The 20,188-nt window shown below is 40.7% G+C and overlaps 1 protein-coding gene across 2 annotated transcripts in view; it reads right to left on the bottom strand.

Moving 5' to 3' along the window:
* Nucleotides 1-20,188, bottom strand: part of CEP112 (centrosomal protein 112) — a 336,669-nt gene that overhangs the window by 84,802 nt on the left and 231,679 nt on the right. For both annotated transcript variants that reach the window (XM_037128107.2, XM_053657443.1), the window contains exon 22: nt 5,146-5,208. In XM_037128107.2, the coding sequence (XP_036984002.2) occupies nt 5,146-5,208 (63 nt within the window). The remainder of the gene's footprint in view (nt 1-5,145; nt 5,209-20,188) is intronic.

Raw genomic sequence — 20,188 nt, 5'->3', positions numbered from 1 at the left:
TTATGCTTTCAGAAGGGAACTAACTCACTGCAAACAAAGTTTAACAATTAGACTTTGAACTAATCATATATTAAGACATTTGTGAAATAAACGACAAAACACATAACAGCAGTAAGGTTATATCTTTAAATGCAAACTTGAACCTCCTGCTGTGAGTGGAGGAATTCATTTACTGAGAATGAAGATGTTTTCATCTGGTTTTTGAATTTAGATTAAATGTTTCCATGCTGGCATCAATTCCATGAATTCTCATAGTGCATCTATGAAACAGAGAAGGTTAAATTTTTATAGTGAATGTCAAAAGCTGAAGCACAGCATATTCAACTCACTCCCAGTTACAAAGTAAGAAGAGCCAGAGATAAGAAAGAGCCAGATTTCCTTGGGCCAACATGAAACTTAGGATTGGTATTTTATAAGAATATGCAGCCAAATAGCAAAAATAACTCACCCTTTCAATGACTATTGCAGTGTTTCAAGCTGAGTGAACCACAACTTCACAGAAGTAGTAAATTCAGTTCTGTAATGTGTTCATTGTGCTTTTGATGTGTGTATATGTATGTGTCAGTTCTATGAAATCTTATCACAAGATATATTCATATATCCATCCCCACAATCATTCAATGTATTTTTAAAGTACAAAGTAATTTCATTTCTTAAAAAAATAGTAAGGTTTAGATTAGCTTTATAGCTGACTAAAATATCTGGAGGTTCTTCCAATGACCGTAAGGGCATGTAAGAGGGATCTCTCACTTTCAGAAGAATTATGACAAGAATACATGAAAAAGACACACATTCAGGTTTTGGGAGGAGCTACTAGCAAAGTCCAGGATGTCCTGAGGAAAATATGCTTGCTTCTGAGTGACAAATGAAACTTTGCATTCTTTGAGGAAATAATGAGATTCTTTGAGGGAAAGAATAAGATTCCCTTTGGAAAGTTAATTAATTTATTTTTAAAAGATTTTGTTTATTTATTTTAGAGAGAGGGGAAGGCAGAAGGGAAGAGAGGGAGAGAAACATTGATATTTGCAAGAGAAACATCCATCAGTTGCCTCCTGTACATCCCCCTCCAGGGACCAGGCCCACAACCCAGGCATGTGCCGTGACTGGGAATTGAACCGGTGACTTTTGGGTTTGCAGGCCAGCAAGTCAATCCATTGAGTCACACCAGCCAGGGCAGAAAGTTAATTTAAAAGCTTATGAGGATAATATAAGGAGAGTGTCAAACGTTTCAGGTGAAAGACCTTGGATAAACAGATAAATTGGTTGATAGAAAGATAAGACAGATAGAGAGATGTAACTAAAATATTGGTAGTTTTTAAAAACTGATTTCAGATTTACTTTATGACTGAGAAATAATCATACTAACTAGATTAATATGTTTTAGGTAAAGAACAACACTCACTTGGTCATAGACACAGAATATAAGAGAACAGACTCACTTCTCCTTAGCTCAATGCACATAACTGGCACTCGATAAATATGTAAGTAATGAAATGAAAAATCACAGTAAATTTTAAAAAATACCTGAAATAGTATACTGAGGTAATCTAGACTTTCATGGGTTAATAATGTAAAAAGTTCCTGAGAAAAAATGAAAACTAATCTATACAATTATAATCAAATCCCACCAGTTTTGGTTGAGTCATAATTTAAAAAAAACTTAGAACAAAATGCCACCATTCAACTAAATGTTTACCCTGTATCAGCTTCAGAGAAAGGAGTGGATTAGGACATTTGCAGTTGAGTATTAAAAACAAATATTTTGGAGAGCAAAAGAAGAGCTATTTTGGGCTGATACTGTAAGCAACTTAGCCCATGAAAGCCGTTATAGTTAATTATTATTGTTAAGCAATTATATTTTGCATAAATGTTAGTGGTCTTATTAGGTCTGAAAAATAACAAGATTCTAAAGGGAGAGGTTAAGATTTTCATCTTGAACTCACTCTACTGTTTTTCAGAGAATAGTACAGTCTGAGATTTTTACAAAGCTCTTCTTTAAAATACAATAGACAAGACAAGGCATGTTTGGGAAGGTTCAGTGAAATGGCAGGTTCTCATAAAGTAAGTGGAAGAGTAGCCCCATGACACCTTTTTCATTCTAGGTTGTCACCCTGGAGAGGGACTTGGAGGCTGGGGTGTGTGGGACCCATGGTACGTGCCTGGGTACTATTCTGCACAGGGCGTGTGGGAATGAACGGGTCCCACACACTGGTGGGCGGTGGGGAGGCTGGTCCCCCGGCAGTGGGTGGGCTGCTGGCATCCCAGCTTTAGTCTGTTCTACAACCACCTGCACTCTCGCAGACGGCAATCTCTTTCTTTGACAGATGGCCACCAAGTCAGTCAGCTGAGTGGGGAAAGCTGCATTAAACTAGAGAAGGCAAGGTTAATATGTAATATTAAGATCAAAGGAAGAAATATGTGATTCGGATGGAATGATATTTGGGAGTGTGCCCAGAGAGGATGCCAACGTTGCTGTCCTGGCGAACGTTAAGAATCTTGGGGGCAGGGGGTGGGGTGGGGGGGCACAGTCCCAGGCATGCCAAGGGTTTGGTGAGCATGGCCTGTTAGGTCCTAACAGCTTGATAAAATCTTAAAGATTAAGAAACTTCCTTCAAGGGAGGAAAATACTTAAAATATTTTCCAAATTTAACCGATGATCTCCTGGGTACTAATGCATTCATTACTAATGCATTCATCTTACTACTCCTTTTTGGAAAGACTTTAAAAAACTTAATAAACAGTTAAGCAACTCTGCTCCTGGCAGCCTCCTCGGCTTCGATATTGAATTAGAGAATCCAGGCAACTAAAACTAGAAAATAGAAAAACTCAACCCACGGTTCTGTTGTCTAGTGTTTATTTTTAAATCACCTGTTTCTCTGAACTGACTGGCTTGCCAACCAGTGTTTCTCGTATGTACGGGCGGGCAGACAGAACACTGTCCGTGTGAAATCATCATCCTGCCTTTGATGAGAAGGATGAACTATCTTTTTACAGGCCCTTTCTAAGACTGTTCTCTGTTTTGGTGTTGTACCGTCCTTTCATTTATGAAGTGATGGTTATAGGACATGATAGTTGTTACTAGTTGGTTTTTCCTCCTCCTCCTCCTCCTCTACCTTCTCCATCTTTCTATCTTGAGAAAATATTTAGCAACCCTTTACCTCTTCGGATTTTGGAAGGAGATTTTTAAAAATCAATTCTTAAACAGCCCAAAATACATGAATTAAAAATAAATAATATTTTGCTTTTTCCACACCTTTCTCATTCTCTGTTCCCTTCTTCCCTTTCTCTATTACAATTTTAATCTACTATTGCAAGAGCTAAAAGTTATTAAATGCTTCACTGGGCACTAGACTCTGTACTAAGCACTTTTTTGGCATTACGTTACTTAATACTTAAAACTAACCTATGAAGTAAGTATCACTCCCCCACTTTATAAATGAGGAAACTGAATTCCAGAGAGGGCAGGTCACTCGCTCAAGGTCATGTGAGTGGTAGGGCTGGTATTCAAATTCAGGTCTGCTGGACTCTAAAGCTTAGGCTTCCTTCTGCACTAACTTACATTTAATTTGCTTTAATATGAACTAATCAGGCTTCTTCATACTTCCCTTTAGATAAACTTAAACACTCCTGCTTACACTCTCATTGTTTAAGCGTGCCTGTGAGCTATCTTACATCTCACTTTCGGTCTGCCTCCCCCATCCAACTCAAAGCGAAAGCAGCAGCCTGGAAGACCACGCCAGCTGGGCAGTTGTCATGCTTCAGTTTAAACTTTAACTTGCGGAGTAGTAAGATTTGTTTTGGCTATAAGAACTTTTCTCAGTGGATTGGAAAGGACATTCCCCATGTTTCTTCCTCAAGGAAGGTCTGGAATAATGGCTGTCAAGACAATTACCAACTTTTTAAATAAACACAAACACAAATAAGAGATTCTTCCCTTGAAGAATTTTTGATTTCCTAATGGGATATAAATTACATAAACCATGCACATTTTCAAAATTATCGTAGAATCTAAGAAATTGCATGATCATTATCACCAAAGTTTTATAATATTAAAAATGTGAGGGGTTGGCCCAGGCCACAGGAGTCAAGGTGACAGCTTCCATTCCAAAGCGGGGTCCAAGTTGGGTCCTGGCTTGGCCACTTGTGAACTAGGTGCCTTTACCTCCCTGAGACTTAGTTTTCTCACCTGGAAGAATGGGGCCAATGATAGTTCCTAACCTCAGAGCTATTATGGGTGAAGACAGAGCAAGTTGATATGGTTAGGGCCCCATAAATTCTCTACTTTATTGTTGTTTTGTTGCTGTGTTGTCGTTACTACCACTCTGTGGTAACTCATAAAATGGTACATAAATTTCAGTCCACTATCACATATCACTGTATCCATGCCAAAATATTAAATAACATTTAATATTTTAAAATCAAATATTAATTATTTAAAAAGTCACTCATTATGATGTCCATAAAATTAAATGGGTTAATCTATCCATCTGTAAAATGGAAGTTAGCATTTATTTATTTAGAGTTATTCATACAGCTAAGGAATGTCTGGGACTCCTCTGATGAGACTCTAGGTACCATTCTAACAACGTGTGCAGAGAAAGCACTCTGAGCATCATGTCCAGTAGAGACAAGCATTCAATTATTGGCCTTTTTATACTAAAACTACAACAGGAACAACACACAGCAAGATGCGAGTGTAGGGACTTATAATTCCTTCTTTTCCCAAAAGGAGTCAACACTCGAGCTGCTAATTTAATGCAGATCTTCGTCATTTTGAATTTTGCTGTTCAGCCGTCTTTAGGTGCAGCAAAATGGAATACTGCAAAAAAGCACAGATGGTATCGAGCTGCTCACATCACAAATGTAGGCGTGTATCTCCCGCCCTGGTGAAATATGTTTCAGCCTGGGCTTGTTCAAGTGCACAGGCTGGTTTTACAACATGTGAATGTGTGTTCAAATGACTCCATTAAAAAATGTTAGCAAAATATAATAAAAGCATATATTATTCATCCAGGTTTCCATAAAAAATATGATACTGAACCACGAGAAGCTGCAGAGAATTAAGTGTAACTCTAGAATACAGATGCTTTTATGTACAGCTTTCTTGTTTGTTTTGGTTTTGCTTTTTTCTTTGAATGCTCTTACCTGAGAAGATTTGGCAAGCTTCTGAAGATATTCCTTCTCGATCTGCTTCAGTCTGCTGTTGGCCTGAAAAACAGATGCACGTGAACACACACACAGTGACCTGTGAGCGTGGTATCTCTTCCCCACGCCTGTCACCAGCAGCTGGGACGGCTGCCCGCTGCCCCGCCCTCTTGGCGCAGCAGCAAACCACAGGGCTTGTCTTTGATCTAATGCCAACTATTCATCACTTAAAAAGCAAAAGGCAAAAGCAAAAAAAAAAAAAAGATCTCTCCTGCCAATTATTAGACAAACACAGACTTCTGTGGCGAGAGAGAGAAGGGGAGAAGAAGAGACAGAAAGAGACACAGCATGAGTGTGAGGGCTCAGGAGGTGAAGCGGGGAAGGGGAGAGGGAACAAAGGAGGGGACCGGGAAAAGGAAGAGGGCGGGAGGGAACTGGGGGAACCCAGTACTCTTTCCCTCAGTTTAAAGAGGAAGGCAATAGATGTTCCTGGACAGCGGCAGAGAGGAGATTTCTGGATTCACTGAGCAGAGTTGAGCCCCCATTCTGCCTAACACACCAGAACTATTTTTTGAAGTGACAAACGTATCTAAATCAAACAATAGTTATGTCCTGGAAGTAGAGTGGCTTGCCAGAATAAGTCCACGTAGACCTCGATTATATCCTTTGCCACTCGAGCGGTGATCTTTTGTTATGTGACCCGCGTTCCTGCTCTCTGGAAGCCTTTGGGATCCTCCCTCTATCTTGAGTGTCAGGAAGTGTCACAGTGACATGCCCCAGACTGGGCCGCTTTCCCACTTCACTGTGCAGGCACCAAGTAAGACGCTTTCAGTCTGAGCTTGTCCTTCGTCTCCAAAGGAGGTTTGGCTCCCCACTCTCATAGTTGCCTCTCCTTTTCCCTTGGTCTGTCTCTCTCATTTCTGTCTGTCTGTCTGTCTGTCAGTCTCTCTCTGCAGCTGTGATTGTGGTACCTCTCAGGTTTAGCATTGTTTCTCTTTTCCATTTCTTTGTCTTTTTCATCTTTTGTAGAGTTTTCTGATTTTTTAATTTTAAATTTTCTATTGGATTAAAAAAATTCTGCCATACCACTTGTAATTTTCCCAGAGTAGTGTTTTTTTCTAAACAGCTTCATCACTCCCTTTTTTAGAGACGAGGAAATTGAGGCACAGAGAGGTTAAGTAACTTGCCCAGCATCACACAGCAAGGAAGTAGTACAGCCAGGACTCGATCCCACGCAGTGGAGCATGGGTGCTTTGCCAACTAGAGCAAGCTGCCGTACTGCCTCTCAGTACAGACCTATTTCTCCTCAGGTTGTTAACATCATGTTTACCTATGCATTTTTATGTCTGTATCTACACACACACACTTAAAATGTTTTCCTGCTTTCTAGAATGTCTGTGTTTCTCTGAGTTCTTCTTATTTGCTCTGCCAGCCTGGTGTGGTCTCCAATTTCCACTTTAGATACTTTCCTGAATTGTCTGCTGATCTCTGGTGTTCTTTGTAATTTAAAGTGATACCTGTTAACATGGGCGGGCTTGGGTTTAGGTGCATGTCATCACAGGGTGTCACACAGGGGCCCGGGCTCTCCCAGGCCAGTTTGTGACTGAACATCCCTCTGGGCCACTTTGCCCAGGGCTGCCTGGCAGCGGGGATCTGGCCGCTGGTGTTTTCAGAAGAGCAGCTCGGTGCTCAGGATATTGACTCTCAGAGTTCCATTTTCATGTTTGCCCTCAGCTGGACCTGGGTCCCTCTCTCATTTCATCTCTCCAGACAGCAAACCAGGGGTAGAGATCAGGGCGGACATGGAATAAATTAATACAGTTGTGAGGACACGAAACAGAGTTTATTCTTATATTATTATTCATTAAGTATTGTAGTATTTATTTGTACTACAACTATAAATCTACTTTTGCCCACCCCTGTAGGTTGAAACCCTATTCTCAATGTACGGTATTTGGAAGTGAGGCCTTTGAGGTGATGAGGTCATGCGGGGGGAACCCTCCTGAATGGAATTAGTGCCCTTATAAGAGGCCAGAGACATAGCAATCTTTGTCTCGTGCAGATAGAAGAAGATGGCAGTTTGTGACCCAGAATAGGGCTCGCACCAGAACTTGACCATGCTGGCACTTTGATCTCAGGCTTCCAGCCTCCAGGATCATCAGAAATAAATTGTTCTTGATAAGTTACCCAGTTTATGGTGCTTTGTTACCAAAGGCAAGCTGACTAAGACAATAGCCATATGTTTTATGGACTTAAGTTCAAAAGCAATTCTTTAGAGTTTATTTAATAAACCTCACTGTATCTATAATCCCTCTGAGTACACTGGGTAGTTTTGTTTTTCCCAAAACAGACGGGGCATGTGACAGTCGCTATTTTTTTCTACTAAGCCATCAGACTCATTCTGGTGCTATAATGAATAGAATTAAAGCCGCTCTGAACCACTTGAGGTTTATTTGTCTTGGTTCACATTCTGCCAATATTTTTAAATCACAAAATGCTTAATAAAGTATGTATTGCTTATTTAACAAATACAGAGCTCTTACCATGTGCCAGGCACTGTTCTAAGTGCTTTAAAAATATTTACTCGCTAGAAAATAAAAAAATTATAGTGTCATAAAGATTAAGCTACTTTCCCCCTAAAACAGTTGGAGTTGGAGCTGCTGGTTGGTGCAGGACAGCCAGGGTCTCAGCTGCAGCTACTCCTCCTGCACCCAGGGCTGGCCGGCCCGGAACCCACAGACTCAGGTTAAGTTCCTCTGCAGCTAACTATCCAACTCGTTCATCCACCCCAGGCAACTGCGACTAGAGCACTGACCGAAGCAGACAAAATTCTCCCTGCCTGTACAGAACTTCTGTCCCAGGAAGCAAACAACATAACTTACAAAAGTAATAACATGTTAAACGGTACAAATGCTATGGAGAAGATAAAGTAGGAAGGAGAGAGAAGAGATGAAAGGTAGGGGTAGTTCACAATTTTTAAAATATGGAAGTCAGGGAAGGCCTTGCTGAAAAGGCGGTGTGTGAGCAAAGACCCAAAGAGGAGGGAGGCGCGGGCCGTGAACTCCCGGGAGAGAGCAGGCCGCACACGGGGGAGCCGGGCCAGGGGCCAGAGGTGGAGGCACCGCACAGTGTGCTCAAGGCGCAGGCAGGGGCCGGTGCAGCTGGGTCTGTGTTCGACGTCTCCCTGGGCGGATGAGGTTGGAGCACATGAGGGGACAGGTGCTGTGTGCTGTTGGGAGGAATGTGGCTTCCACATGGGTGACATGAAGAGTCACTGAAGAGTGTTCAGTACGAAGGTGGGAAGATCAAACGTAAGTGTTCGTGAGTTCACTACAGCTCTTGTTGGGGCAGGAATCCTGCACAGAAGCCAGTCGACAGTCTATCACAAGTGATCCGGGATGTCACGGGGGAAGTGCTGAGAAGCAGTCAGATCCTGAGGAATATTTGAAAGCAGAACAACTGTGTATGATAAAAAGAAATGAATCAGGGACGACTTCAAGCTTTTTGTCTCAGGCAGCTAGAAGAATGGGTTGTCGTCATTATCTTACATCAAAATCTGGGTGGGAGAGGTTTTGGGGGGAAGATCAAGATTAGTTTTGGGCACATTAAGCTTGGAGATGCCTACTGGCATGTGGTGTTGAAGTGAGTACCGGGCTATTTGAGTCTGGAGTTCACAGGAGAGGTCCAGGTTAGAAGTACGAGTACATTCAGACACCACAGGTGTGTAAATGGCATAGAGAACCATGCTACTGGATGAGATTTCAAGGCTTCAAGTGTATATAAAAATAGAAGTCCAAGTATACTGAGCCCTGAGCCTGTAAATGTGAGGAGGCTGGAGATGAGAAGGAAAGCAATGGCCAGAGAAAGGAATCAGGGCAATGCAGAATCCTGAGGCCAAGCAGAGAAAGGGTTTCAAGGACTAGCCACTGTGTCAAATGCTACAGGGAGGTCATGCACACGAGTAACTGAGAAATGACCACACAGCTTACGCATGTGGAGGGCACCGGTGTTTGAATAAGAGCAGTTTTAGTGCAGCGGCAAGGATGACAGCCAGATGAGAGGGAGTTCCGGTGAGAGAAGAGGAACGGGAGCAGGTGCAATTTGCCCAGACTTTTGTTACAAAGGGAAGGAGAGAAATGGGCTGGGAGGTGCAGGGGAAGGGGGTAAAGAAAGGGCTGATTTGTTTGTTTTGTTTTTTTGTGAGATGATGGAACAAACGGCATGTGTGTAGGCTCATGGGAAAGACCAGCTGGTAGAGAGGCAAAAACGGGTGATGGCCGAGATTTACTGGAGACACGGTCTCAAGTGAAGGATGGGGTGTGGGATCTGGAGCACAGAGGAGGAGATGGCCTTTTCCGGAAAGCACAGGTAGACCAGCCCAAGCAACAGAGGAGGGACTTCTGACTAATTCCATCTTCTCCACGAAGTAGAAGGAATGCTTCATTGGGTTCACGTGAGGATGCTGTTGGGAGACTTGAGATATGAGGGAAGAATATGACTAGTCATCCGGGCAAGTGGCAGGGCACCGGGTATACAGCACGAGTCCCAGGGCTCAAGGAAGCATTATGGTCCACTTGAAATCAGCAATAATGAATTTAAAGTGAGACCAGATGGTGGTGCATAAAAATCCTAGAACTCGTAATAACTAAACAGAGCAGAGTCAATGCTCTGAAGAATAATGAGAAATTGCATAATTTCTTGAATAATTGAATAATATATCAACCTCCAAGGCTTTTCCTCTATATTTGAACCTAAGTCACAGCTGCCTGAATTTCTGAACTTCTGAAATAAATCTAAAAAGCTCTTGTTGAGCATGGTTGATAATTTATAGCTAATGTATCATGCAAACTGTTCCCAAATCATTTTTGAATAATTTTATTCTCAGGATGGTACTGACTTATGTTTCATTTCCATACATAAATTAAGTTAGGGTTAGCTGTTTGAATCCGAGCCTTATTTTTATAGCTATTATTGCTAGAAAAAGACAGTTTTCAAAAATCATCTAAGCATGATGAAGAAAAACTCATAATTTGAAGTGGGCGAACTTGTTCTGCCATTGCTGTTGTTTCGACCTCGCTGCTCCCACGTGTGCGTGGCCGCGTCCTCTGCCCTCCACCAGGCTTCTCTAGGGCCTCCTCCTCGGGCTCTTCTTCCTTGTGAAAGAACCTGCTGTGTTGGTCCACTTTTTCTATGCAATTCCCATCAAAACCTTGGGTCTAAAATCCTATTGGAACGGAACCAAGCAACCAATTTTCAGAAAGGTGTTGGTGGCTATTAACCATCTTAATGTGCTACCCTTTCATTGCAGGGTACTTTGCATTATGTCGTAATTCAAAAAAGCCCTTCATTCCTCATTTTCCATTTCCTATCACTAATGGTGAAACTTTGGACATTCATGATTTTCAGGATAGTGATTTAGAGGGAAGAAATTTAGGAAGGTCTTCTAGAACATTTCTATTTAAGGCAAAGCCCGGATCTTATCATTTTCCTTAAAATGTAATAGCCTAAGTTCCTGAATAAAGAGGACCAAAGAAATGCTGCTTCCCAAATTCTTTACACATAGCACAAAGCTCAGATGATTAGGCAGTATTTTCTCCTCGCGAGCTCTGCAGACATCCATCTGAAGCGTCTTCAAAGGCTGCGAGCACACTTAGGGTACCAGATGTCACCGTGTAACTATGTGGCAGACATCCCATCCACACAAAGACTCGGAGAATTCATGATAAAGATTTACATTTCATTTAATTTTCTCAATTTAGAATCTTGACAGAACTTTCAAACTTGAAAATCTCTACATATTACTTCAAATTAAAGGCACACATTCAGCAACATAAATAAAATGCAGGACTTCCGCTGGACCACGGTGGAGTAGTTGGGACCAGAGTTAATCTGCTATAGCAAACAGCTAGGAAACTGGACAAAATACAGAGAAAACTTTTTAGAGTGCCGGGAAACAAGGAGCACAGGATTGCAACCCTGTGAAGAGGAGGAGACAAGTGAGGGAAGCCCGACAATCACCCTTCCCTCCTGGAGGCCCGCTCTGGGCCTGACCACATGGAAATCACTGCGGAGACGAAGCCGGGAGGCTGGCAGGGTTGAGGCGGCCGGAATTTGTCAGGGTGGACCACTAGCTGGGAGGGGGCCGCGTGGAGGTCCAGGGTTCTACATGGTTCCTTTGAGTCTCTTGCTGATACTTAGCTGCGCATGTGTAGGGTAAGATCTGTAAGACCAAGTAGAAAGTGACTAGTGACCTTAAAGATAAACAATTCCCAAAGCTCATACAAAGCTCGGGGGGATCTGAATTCTGACCAGTCAGAAGGAAGAGCCCGCACAGCACACCCAGGAAGGTCACACTTTAGTTATGGGGTTCAACTAGCCTTAGAGTAAAGGCAACTTTAAATCTGCTCTTCCCCTTTCTCTCTCTAAAAATCAATGAAAAAATCCCAAATATTTAAATAAAACATGAACATAATGAGGAAAGATAGAGAAGAGATTAAAAAAACTAAGTAGCCTAGAGTCTAGTAATACATTATCTGAGAGGAAAATTTCACTGGATGGTGTTAAGAACAGATTCATCTCTATAGAAGAAAAGATAAGTGAATACAAAGAAAAAGCATTTTATATATCCAAAGGATTGCCAGAGAGACAAAAGACTGAATTAATATAATAAATAGGCTCAGTAATCTATAAGACTATATCATATCATCTAACACATGTGTAATTTTGTACCAAAAGACGAAAGGTTTGGAAAAATACATGATGGTACAATGGCCAAAAATTTTCCGGTATGAAGAAAACTACAGACCTACAAGCAAAGAAGATCAATGAACCCCATAAGGAAAAAAGATAAACACAAAGAAAACCACATCAAGATAATTCATACTCAAACTGCAAGAACAAAAATAAAGATAAAATCTTAAAAGCAGCCAGTAAATAACAGGTACATTGAAAAGAATGTCGGAGGATTTTTCAGCTGAAACTGTGCTCGCCAGAAGATAACATACCGAACCTACAAAGTGCTGAAAGAAAACCCAGCACCTGTCAATCTAGAACTGTATTTAGTGAAAATATCCTTTAAAACGGAAGATGAAATACAGATATCTTCAAACAAATATCAGGGAATGTTTCACTAGCAGGCATGCACTACGTGAAATGTTAAAGGGAGCTGTTCGGGCAGATGAAAAATGGTACCAAATGGAAGCCTGAACCAGCTCAAAGGAATCAAGAGCACTGGACCACAGAAAATATGTGTGTAAATATAAATTAGCTTTTTTTCTCATTTAAAAATTCCTTTGAAAGGCAGTTTGCTACTAAGAGCAAGAATAATAAAGTACATTGTGGGGTTTATAGTATATGTGCAACAGGACAGGAGTGGGGAAACAGAGGCCCCCTGTTGTTAAAACAAACCTTACATTTCACGTAAACTGGGACGACAGTATGTGAAGGCGAACCACAGGTAAGATGCATACCATAAAAAAAGGTATGTCTAATAAGCCAATAGTAAAAATAAAATGGAATGTTAAGAAGTACTCAATAAATCCAATGGAAGGTATAAAAAGAGGAAGAAAGGAACAGACACTATGGGACAAACAGAAAACAAATAGTGACATTGCAGATTAAGACCAACGGTATCAATAATTGCATTAAATATAAATGGTTTTAAAATTCTATCTCAATGACAAAGATTGTTAACTCGGATTTTTTAAAAAGGTGTAATTACTTTGTATTTTCAAGGTAAACACACTGAGTATTAAAGAAAATAAAATTAAAAGGGTGAAGAAAGATGTAGCAGGCAGATAGCAAGCATAAGAAACATGCAGTAGCTATGTTAATATCAAACTAGATTTAAGAGCAAAGAAGCTTAGAGGAAAGAAGAGGATGTTTCATAATGGTAACAATTTAATTCATAAAAATGAAATAACAATCCTAATGTATATGTACCTGATTTCAAGAGCTTCAAAATGCGTGAGGCAAGAAGTGACAGAACTGGAAGGAGAAATTGACAAATTCACAAATTATAACAGAGCAGAGTTTAGCCCTTCTCTCTCAGGAATTAACAAAAAAGTACATATAAATAAAATTAGTGAGAATATAGATGATTTGAAAAATGCTGTCAATCAATTTGACCATTAATCAAAAGGGATCATATTCTAGGCCATAAAACAAACTTCAAAAGAACTGAAATCATAGAGAGTATATTCTCTGACCACAATAAAATAAAATTAAAAATTCATAATGGAAATGTATCTGATAATCCCAAAATATTTGGAAAAAATATATACCTAATTTCCATGAGTCAAAGGAGAAATCACAAGGATGATTAGAAAATATATTTAAATTAATGAAAATTGAAGCGTAGTATTTGTAAAACTTTCGTTCATGCTTAAAGAAAACTTTGAGCTTTGAATTTATTTTACCAACAAAGAAGGAAGATCTAAAATACGATATAAGGTTCTTCTGAAGAAGCTTGACAAAGAACAGCAAGTTTTTTAAAAAGCAGAAGAAAATAATAAATGTAGCAGTAGAAATCAGTGAAATAGAGAACAGAAAAATAATGGAGAAAAATCAATGAACCAAAAGATGTTTCTTGGAGAAGAGGTCAACAAATTTGATAAACTTCTGATTTAAACAAACACAACAGGGAGAAGATATAAATGATCAATATCAGGAATAAGAGCAAGGGGACATCACTATCAGACCCTACGGACATTAATAGGCAATAACAAAATATGAGGAACAACAAAACTGCCACATATTCTTAATAATTAGCCAAAATGGATATATCTCTTAAATGATACAAATTACCAAAAGTAACTCAAGAACACATTAAAAAACTCAGAGTTCTCTCTTTCTCTTTCTTTTTCTCTCTCTCTCCCCCTCCCCTATATTCTGGCTAAAGTCGTTTCACTAGTGAATTTTATCAAATGTCTAAGGGAGAAATAATATCAATGTCACATAAAGTCTTCCAGAAAATACACCATGATGATGCGTTAAAGGAGCGACGTTCTTGCACCAGAACAGGGCTTCTCCCTCTCACCCCCATCAAAAGCTTTACGCCATGAGTTCCCTCACCCCCGTCCCCCCCTTCCTTCCACATCCCCAGTGTTTTCTTCTACACCAGCTCCTTTCCATGTAATTACAAAAAGGCTAGTTTCACACACACACCCCTCCCTGAAATGCTGATACTGCCCTGCGGTAGTTTCACAGACATTTACTTTGAGTACCTCCTCTGTGCTGGGCACTGCGTGAGTGCAGAGGTAAAGATTCGATGCAGTCGGGGAGGAGACAGATACATGAATAAATAACATGCGGCATGTCACCGAAAAGCTACGCATTGGGTGTTACTAGAGGAACACCATGAGATGCGTCACATCAGAGGCTTCTGTAAGGAGATGAATATTAAAGGCTAATGATGATGATGCTAATGATGATGATGGCGATCTAGATGAGAGCATCGAAACAAGTGATACTTATTTTGCTGTTACTGACACATTCTTTAAGTGCTTTACACATATTAACAGATCCAACCCTCCTAAAAACTCTGTGAGACAGGCACGATTATTATCTTCATTTATAAATAGTGAAACTGAGAGAAAAGTTAAAAACACTTGCTCATGAATAGGAATCAACTAATTGAAGAAGGAAAATTCCAGGTGAAAGGAGTAAGGTGCACAAACTCTTGAAGGAGCGCGGTGTCTCTGAGCGCGGAGGCATTGAGCTTTCTTCCTTCTCAGCCGCACAGCTTGGAAAGCTCACCTCTGCCCACTGTCTCCACTCTTCTTACACATTAGTTCAAGAACTACCTATCAAGTAGGTTGGTGACCACCCATTCCTTACCTACGGCCTGAATTTGACCCCGTCCCAATTCAGCTCATCAGTGACCTGCTCACGACTGTAGTAAGAGGCCATTTTCATAATCACTCAATTTTTTTTCATTGCAAAAGTAAATACAAAGTGTGGTGATGGTTGTACAAATTCTATACATTTATTAAAAACTCATTAAACCAGCCCTGGCTGGTGTAGCTCAGTGGATTGAGCACGGGCCTGTGAACCAAAAGATGGAGGTTCGATTTCCCGTCAGGGCACATGCCTGGGTTGCAGGCCAGGTCCCGGCAGGGGACACAAGAGAGGCAATCACACATTGATATTTCTCTCCCTCTCCCTTCCCCTCTAAAGATAAATAAATAAAATCTTAAAAAAAAACCTCATTAAACTGTACTCTTAAAATAATTTTATAATATCTACATCATACCTCAAAAGCTGTTTTTCAAAAGTATACATAGGCTTAGTATAGAAAAACGGATATATAATATTTCCTGTAGTCCATCAGAGTTACAGTGTTGAGATTTTAGTGGTTTTTATGTGCAATAACATACCTCCATGTACCAGGATATTTCTGAGGTCTTAAACCTGGTATTTTTACCCACGCCTCAACCCTTCCCAGCCTGGTACTCTACTCTCACTACCTCACGGATGGGATGACGCAGGATACGTACAGAAAAGGTCATTTTTGGCTTTGGGCTATAACCAGGGCTGATGAGACAGGGCATGAAAGTGGAGCAGTCATAGTGGGTTTTACTCTGCTTGCTTCCCCGACTTTCTCCCCATCTCCAGGCTAGGAATGGTCCTCCAAGCTGGGGGAATGAGACAGAGTTTGAAATGAAGGGGAGAAGGTTTATCTGCGAGTCTGTTGCTGAGGAAAGGCCCCATTTGTGGCCCCGCTCTGTGGGCCAGGCCCCAGGGAGGGGAAAGCACAGGAACCCCGTGCAGGCGGGGCCGTGGGACCTAGAGCACTTAGCCACACCGGGGGGTTTTTGGAACCATAGCAGGAACGGCGGTGAGGTGCATGGGAGCTCACAGTCAGCAAGACGGCTGTGCTCGGGCCCTGTGCACTCACTCACTCCTCTCCCGACAACAGGCCAGAAGAATATAAAACTTCCTGGGTGCCTGAGAATAGCAAAGATAATGTAAGGCTTCCAAAGGGGAAGCAGGGATTATAAAGAAGTGACCTGTGTCAACTGACCACCAAAAATCAGTGGGGAGGCTAGACGTGGACACCTGGGTGGATAGGTGATACTCAGAGTCACAGGATCCCAGGCCTCAGCCACGGCCCCTGGGATGAGAGAGCCCTGGGCTTACTGCCGTCCTTGGGAAGTGAGATCAGGGACTAAGATCGGAGGTGAGTGAGGGTAAGCACCGGCACTTTGCCACGCATGTGGCAGATGGTGACTGGAAACACAAACCGAGATGACAGTAAAATAGACACACCTGCATGCATGACCCGAGATGTGGAGCCTTTTCTGGTGTATCAGTATTAAGGGTGAGACTTTGGTGGTACTTGGCTCCGGTCCAAGCTTTATGTGCCAGGTGAGGATACAGGTATGACTAAGAAAAAGTTTTGAGGTTGCGGTCTAGGACTCTTGTATCTTTGACACAAAGATAATTTTCAGTTTGATATAATCATTACAAGAAAGGGTAATTTAATTAAAGAATTCTTTCCCACCATTATATATAAATCTCAGCTAGAGAAAATGGCACAGTAATGTACACAGTGAAACATCTGGAAACGCCAGTGCTGCAGAGTTAGTGCCTATCAGTTTTAACACATTTCTCGACAAGTGTTCGAGTCGTCTTATACAGTTGCTTTGCCCAGAACCAGGACCTAAGAATTAGGGACTGCAGGTGTTTGGTTTCTGTCACTATTTATTTATTCTGCGAGGATGCAAGGGAGACACCTCACACTCTGTTAAAGAGGGAAGGAACTGGATGGTTTAGGAGAAGGGCTATAGCATTACTATTAATATTGTTATTTACTGAGTCGCTACTAAGTAAATATTGGTGGATCCACTCTCAGAAAAAGCATCCATACTCCTGAGTTGGACCCTATTTCTACCATACCGAATCAATGTACTGGATACATTCTCTGTCCACAGAGTTATTAGTAACTGTGGGTGTGCTGTGGACTCAAATGAAGTGTCCTTAGTGGCAGATAACCCCAAAACAACCTGGAACAGTTGATTTTCTGCTCTCACCTTAACTCACAAGGACTAACTTTTCCCATCATTGCAACATATATATTTACGCGGTGAATACCCATAAATGATTACATAAGATTTACATGAATTTCCACCCCATTCACTGAATAAGAAAGCAAACTGTGAAACAAGCTTATGGAACTAGTTAAAGAATTAAGATCTAATCATATTTCAAAAGCTCACCCTCAGAGAAGCTCTCTGAAGCAGAGGCCACAGAAACTGAAACTCATTTATTACTTGGGCAGAAATACAAACTTTAAGAGAATGAGGGTGGAAAAAAAACTTTACTTTGCTCTAGGGAAGAAGTGATGATTCTCTGATGTGTAAAAAAGAATTTATCATCAAAGCCCAAATGTAAATGGGGTCAATTAACTTTTTAAAGAAACTCTACCTTCTGGAATATTTTTATGTCTTTGCTACTGTTAATGCTTTATACCAAATTCTAATGTTGCATGATTCGATAAATGTTAAATGAAAATGACTACTGCATTTAACAAACTTTCACACACATAATCTACATTTTAAATCAACTTAATATATTTACATATGAGCGGAATCTTTGCTGGTGTAGGCCTTTTAGGAAGTCGACAGAAGACCCACTTCAAATGTGAGTTCAGACGTCAGAAAATGCTCACATTGTTCAATGATAGATGATGTTAACTGATGCTGGTCAAGTAATACATTATTTCAAATAAGCTTTAATTCAATAGTTAGATGCCCTCACTTGGCATACTCATAAATCACATCAGTATTTTACTTATAATTTTTTGAAGTTTTCTACTTTTTGGCTCATTTGTATGGGAAAAAATGTAATGAAAAAAATGTAATGAAATAATGTAATACAGAAAGTTGCTTTACTGGGTTTGTGGGCAGTTCAATAAAAAGCAGTAACTTCAATACACAACCAAAGCTCCCCTAGTGGATAGTTTGCAATAGGTGCTGAGAGGACATGCTAGAGATTTAATAATTCGATCTCCCTAATTAAAAATGGTCTAGAGCACATCTGGCTTTCCAGGCTCCTCCATATAGGGATGGAATTACCGGACCAACTCCCTGAAAAATAATACTGGAAATGTTGACGACAGTGAGTATGATGCCTACATAAAACATATCCTATCCCTTATTCAGCCTGCAAACATACGGCGTTCAATTAGTTTTGTTGCTGTGCAGGTGAATTGCCCATCACCCAGACCCTCACACCTACTCTGTATTTTCCATTAACTCAAGTGGCATTGAGTGAATAGTCCAACACCTGTTGCATAATGGTAAGCAATAGAGCATGATGCTGAAGGGCACAAGTTTTTGAAGTTGAACCAACCTGGGTGGTGTGATCACAGGCAAATTATTTCACTTTCCTAAGTATTATTGTATTATGTGCAGATCAAGTAGGCAACAGAGATTAAGCAGGAATGAGGTTTAGCAACACAGCACTGGTGGAAGTTCAAGATGGCAAGGGATCAGAGAGTGGTGAGTAAGCATTGTGAGGAGGACAAAAACTGGGTTCTTTATGTGTGAGGGAATGGGAAAAATAAAAGGTAAGGCAAGAGTGCTCAGTTTGAGAATTTGATGGAGGGGAACTAGCTGAGTAATGTTAAGGTCTGAGGAATGGCCACATTTTTTGATGGATAAAGTGGAGATAGGAGAGAAGTGGCTTTACTTATCACTGTGCTTACAAAATTGAGGAGTCAGGTTATCAGAAAAATGAGCTAGCAAAATCCATCTTTTGCAGTCAATTCTACTCTTTCTTGCCCATTCTTCTGCTTTCAATCCAAGAAAATAATCTCAGGTTTTTCATTGGGGAAGCAAATTTCTTCCCGACATGTCTCCAAGACTGAGGTATACTGCTGCTTTCAATATTGCAAATAATATTTATTTTTCAATGTTTAAGTTATATAATAACTTGCATATATGAAAGAACATATTTCGTGCATTTATAAAACATAAAAGCCCGCCTAATATGACCATACAACTTAATATCTGGCATTGCAAACGCCAGTGCTTCTTCCTATCCCACTCTATCTCTTGACTCTTTATTTTTTATTTATTTTTTTATTTAATTATCGTTCAAGTAAAGTTTTCTGTCTTTTACTCCCATCCCAGCCCCCCCATGCTCCCCACCTCCCTCCCATTTCCGCCCCCCTTAGTTGTTGTCCATGTGTCCTTTATACTAGTTCCTGTAAATAATTCCCCTTTTTCCCCTGAAATTCCCTCCCCTCTCCCCTCTGGTCCCTGTCCGCCTGTTCTCTATTTCAGTGTCTTTGGTTATATTTTGCTTGCTTGTTTGTTTTGTTGTTTAGCTTCCTGTTAAAGGTGAGATCATATGGTATTTGTTTTTCAACACCTGGCTTATTTCACTCAGCATAATGCTTTCCAGTTCCATCCATGCTGTTGCAAAGGGTAGGAGCTCCTTCTTTCTTTCTGCTGCATAGAATTCCATTGTGTAAATGTACCATAGTTTTTTGATCCATGCATTTACCGATGGCACCTAGGTTGCTTCCAGCACTTGGCTGTTGTAAATTGTGCTGCCATGAACATTGGAGTGCACAGGTTCTTTTGGATTGGAGTTTTAGGGTTCTTAGGATATAATCCCAGCAGTGGAATTGCTGTGTCAAAAGGCAGGTCCATTTTTATTTTTCTGAGAAAATTCCATACTGTTTTCCATAATGGTTGTACCAGTCTGCAATCCCACCAACAGTGACCTAGGGTCCGTTTTTCCCCACAACCTTACTGACATTTGTTGTTTGTTGCTTTGTTTATGATAGCCATTCTGACCGGTGTAAAGTGGTATCTCATTGTGGTTTTAATTTGTATCTCTCTGATAGCTAGTGATATTGAGCATCTTTTCATGTGTCTCTGGATCCTCTGTATGTCCTCCTTGGAGAAGTATCTGTTCAAGTCCTTTTCCCATTTTTTAATTGGGTTCGTTGTGTTCTTAGAGTGAAGTCGTGTATGTTCTTTGCATATTTTGGAGATCAAACCTTTGTCTGAGGTATCATTGGCAAATATGT

The sequence above is a fragment of the Artibeus jamaicensis genome, unplaced genomic scaffold (genome assembly GCF_021234435.1).
Source record: "Artibeus jamaicensis isolate MK-2021 breed Jamaican fruit bat unplaced genomic scaffold, CSHL_Jam_final contig_1998, whole genome shotgun sequence".
In the NCBI taxonomy this organism is placed as follows: Eukaryota; Metazoa; Chordata; class Mammalia; order Chiroptera; family Phyllostomidae; genus Artibeus; species Artibeus jamaicensis.
The sequence above is the reverse complement of the archived record's forward strand: the minus strand, read 5'-3'. Positions and strand labels throughout refer to the sequence as shown.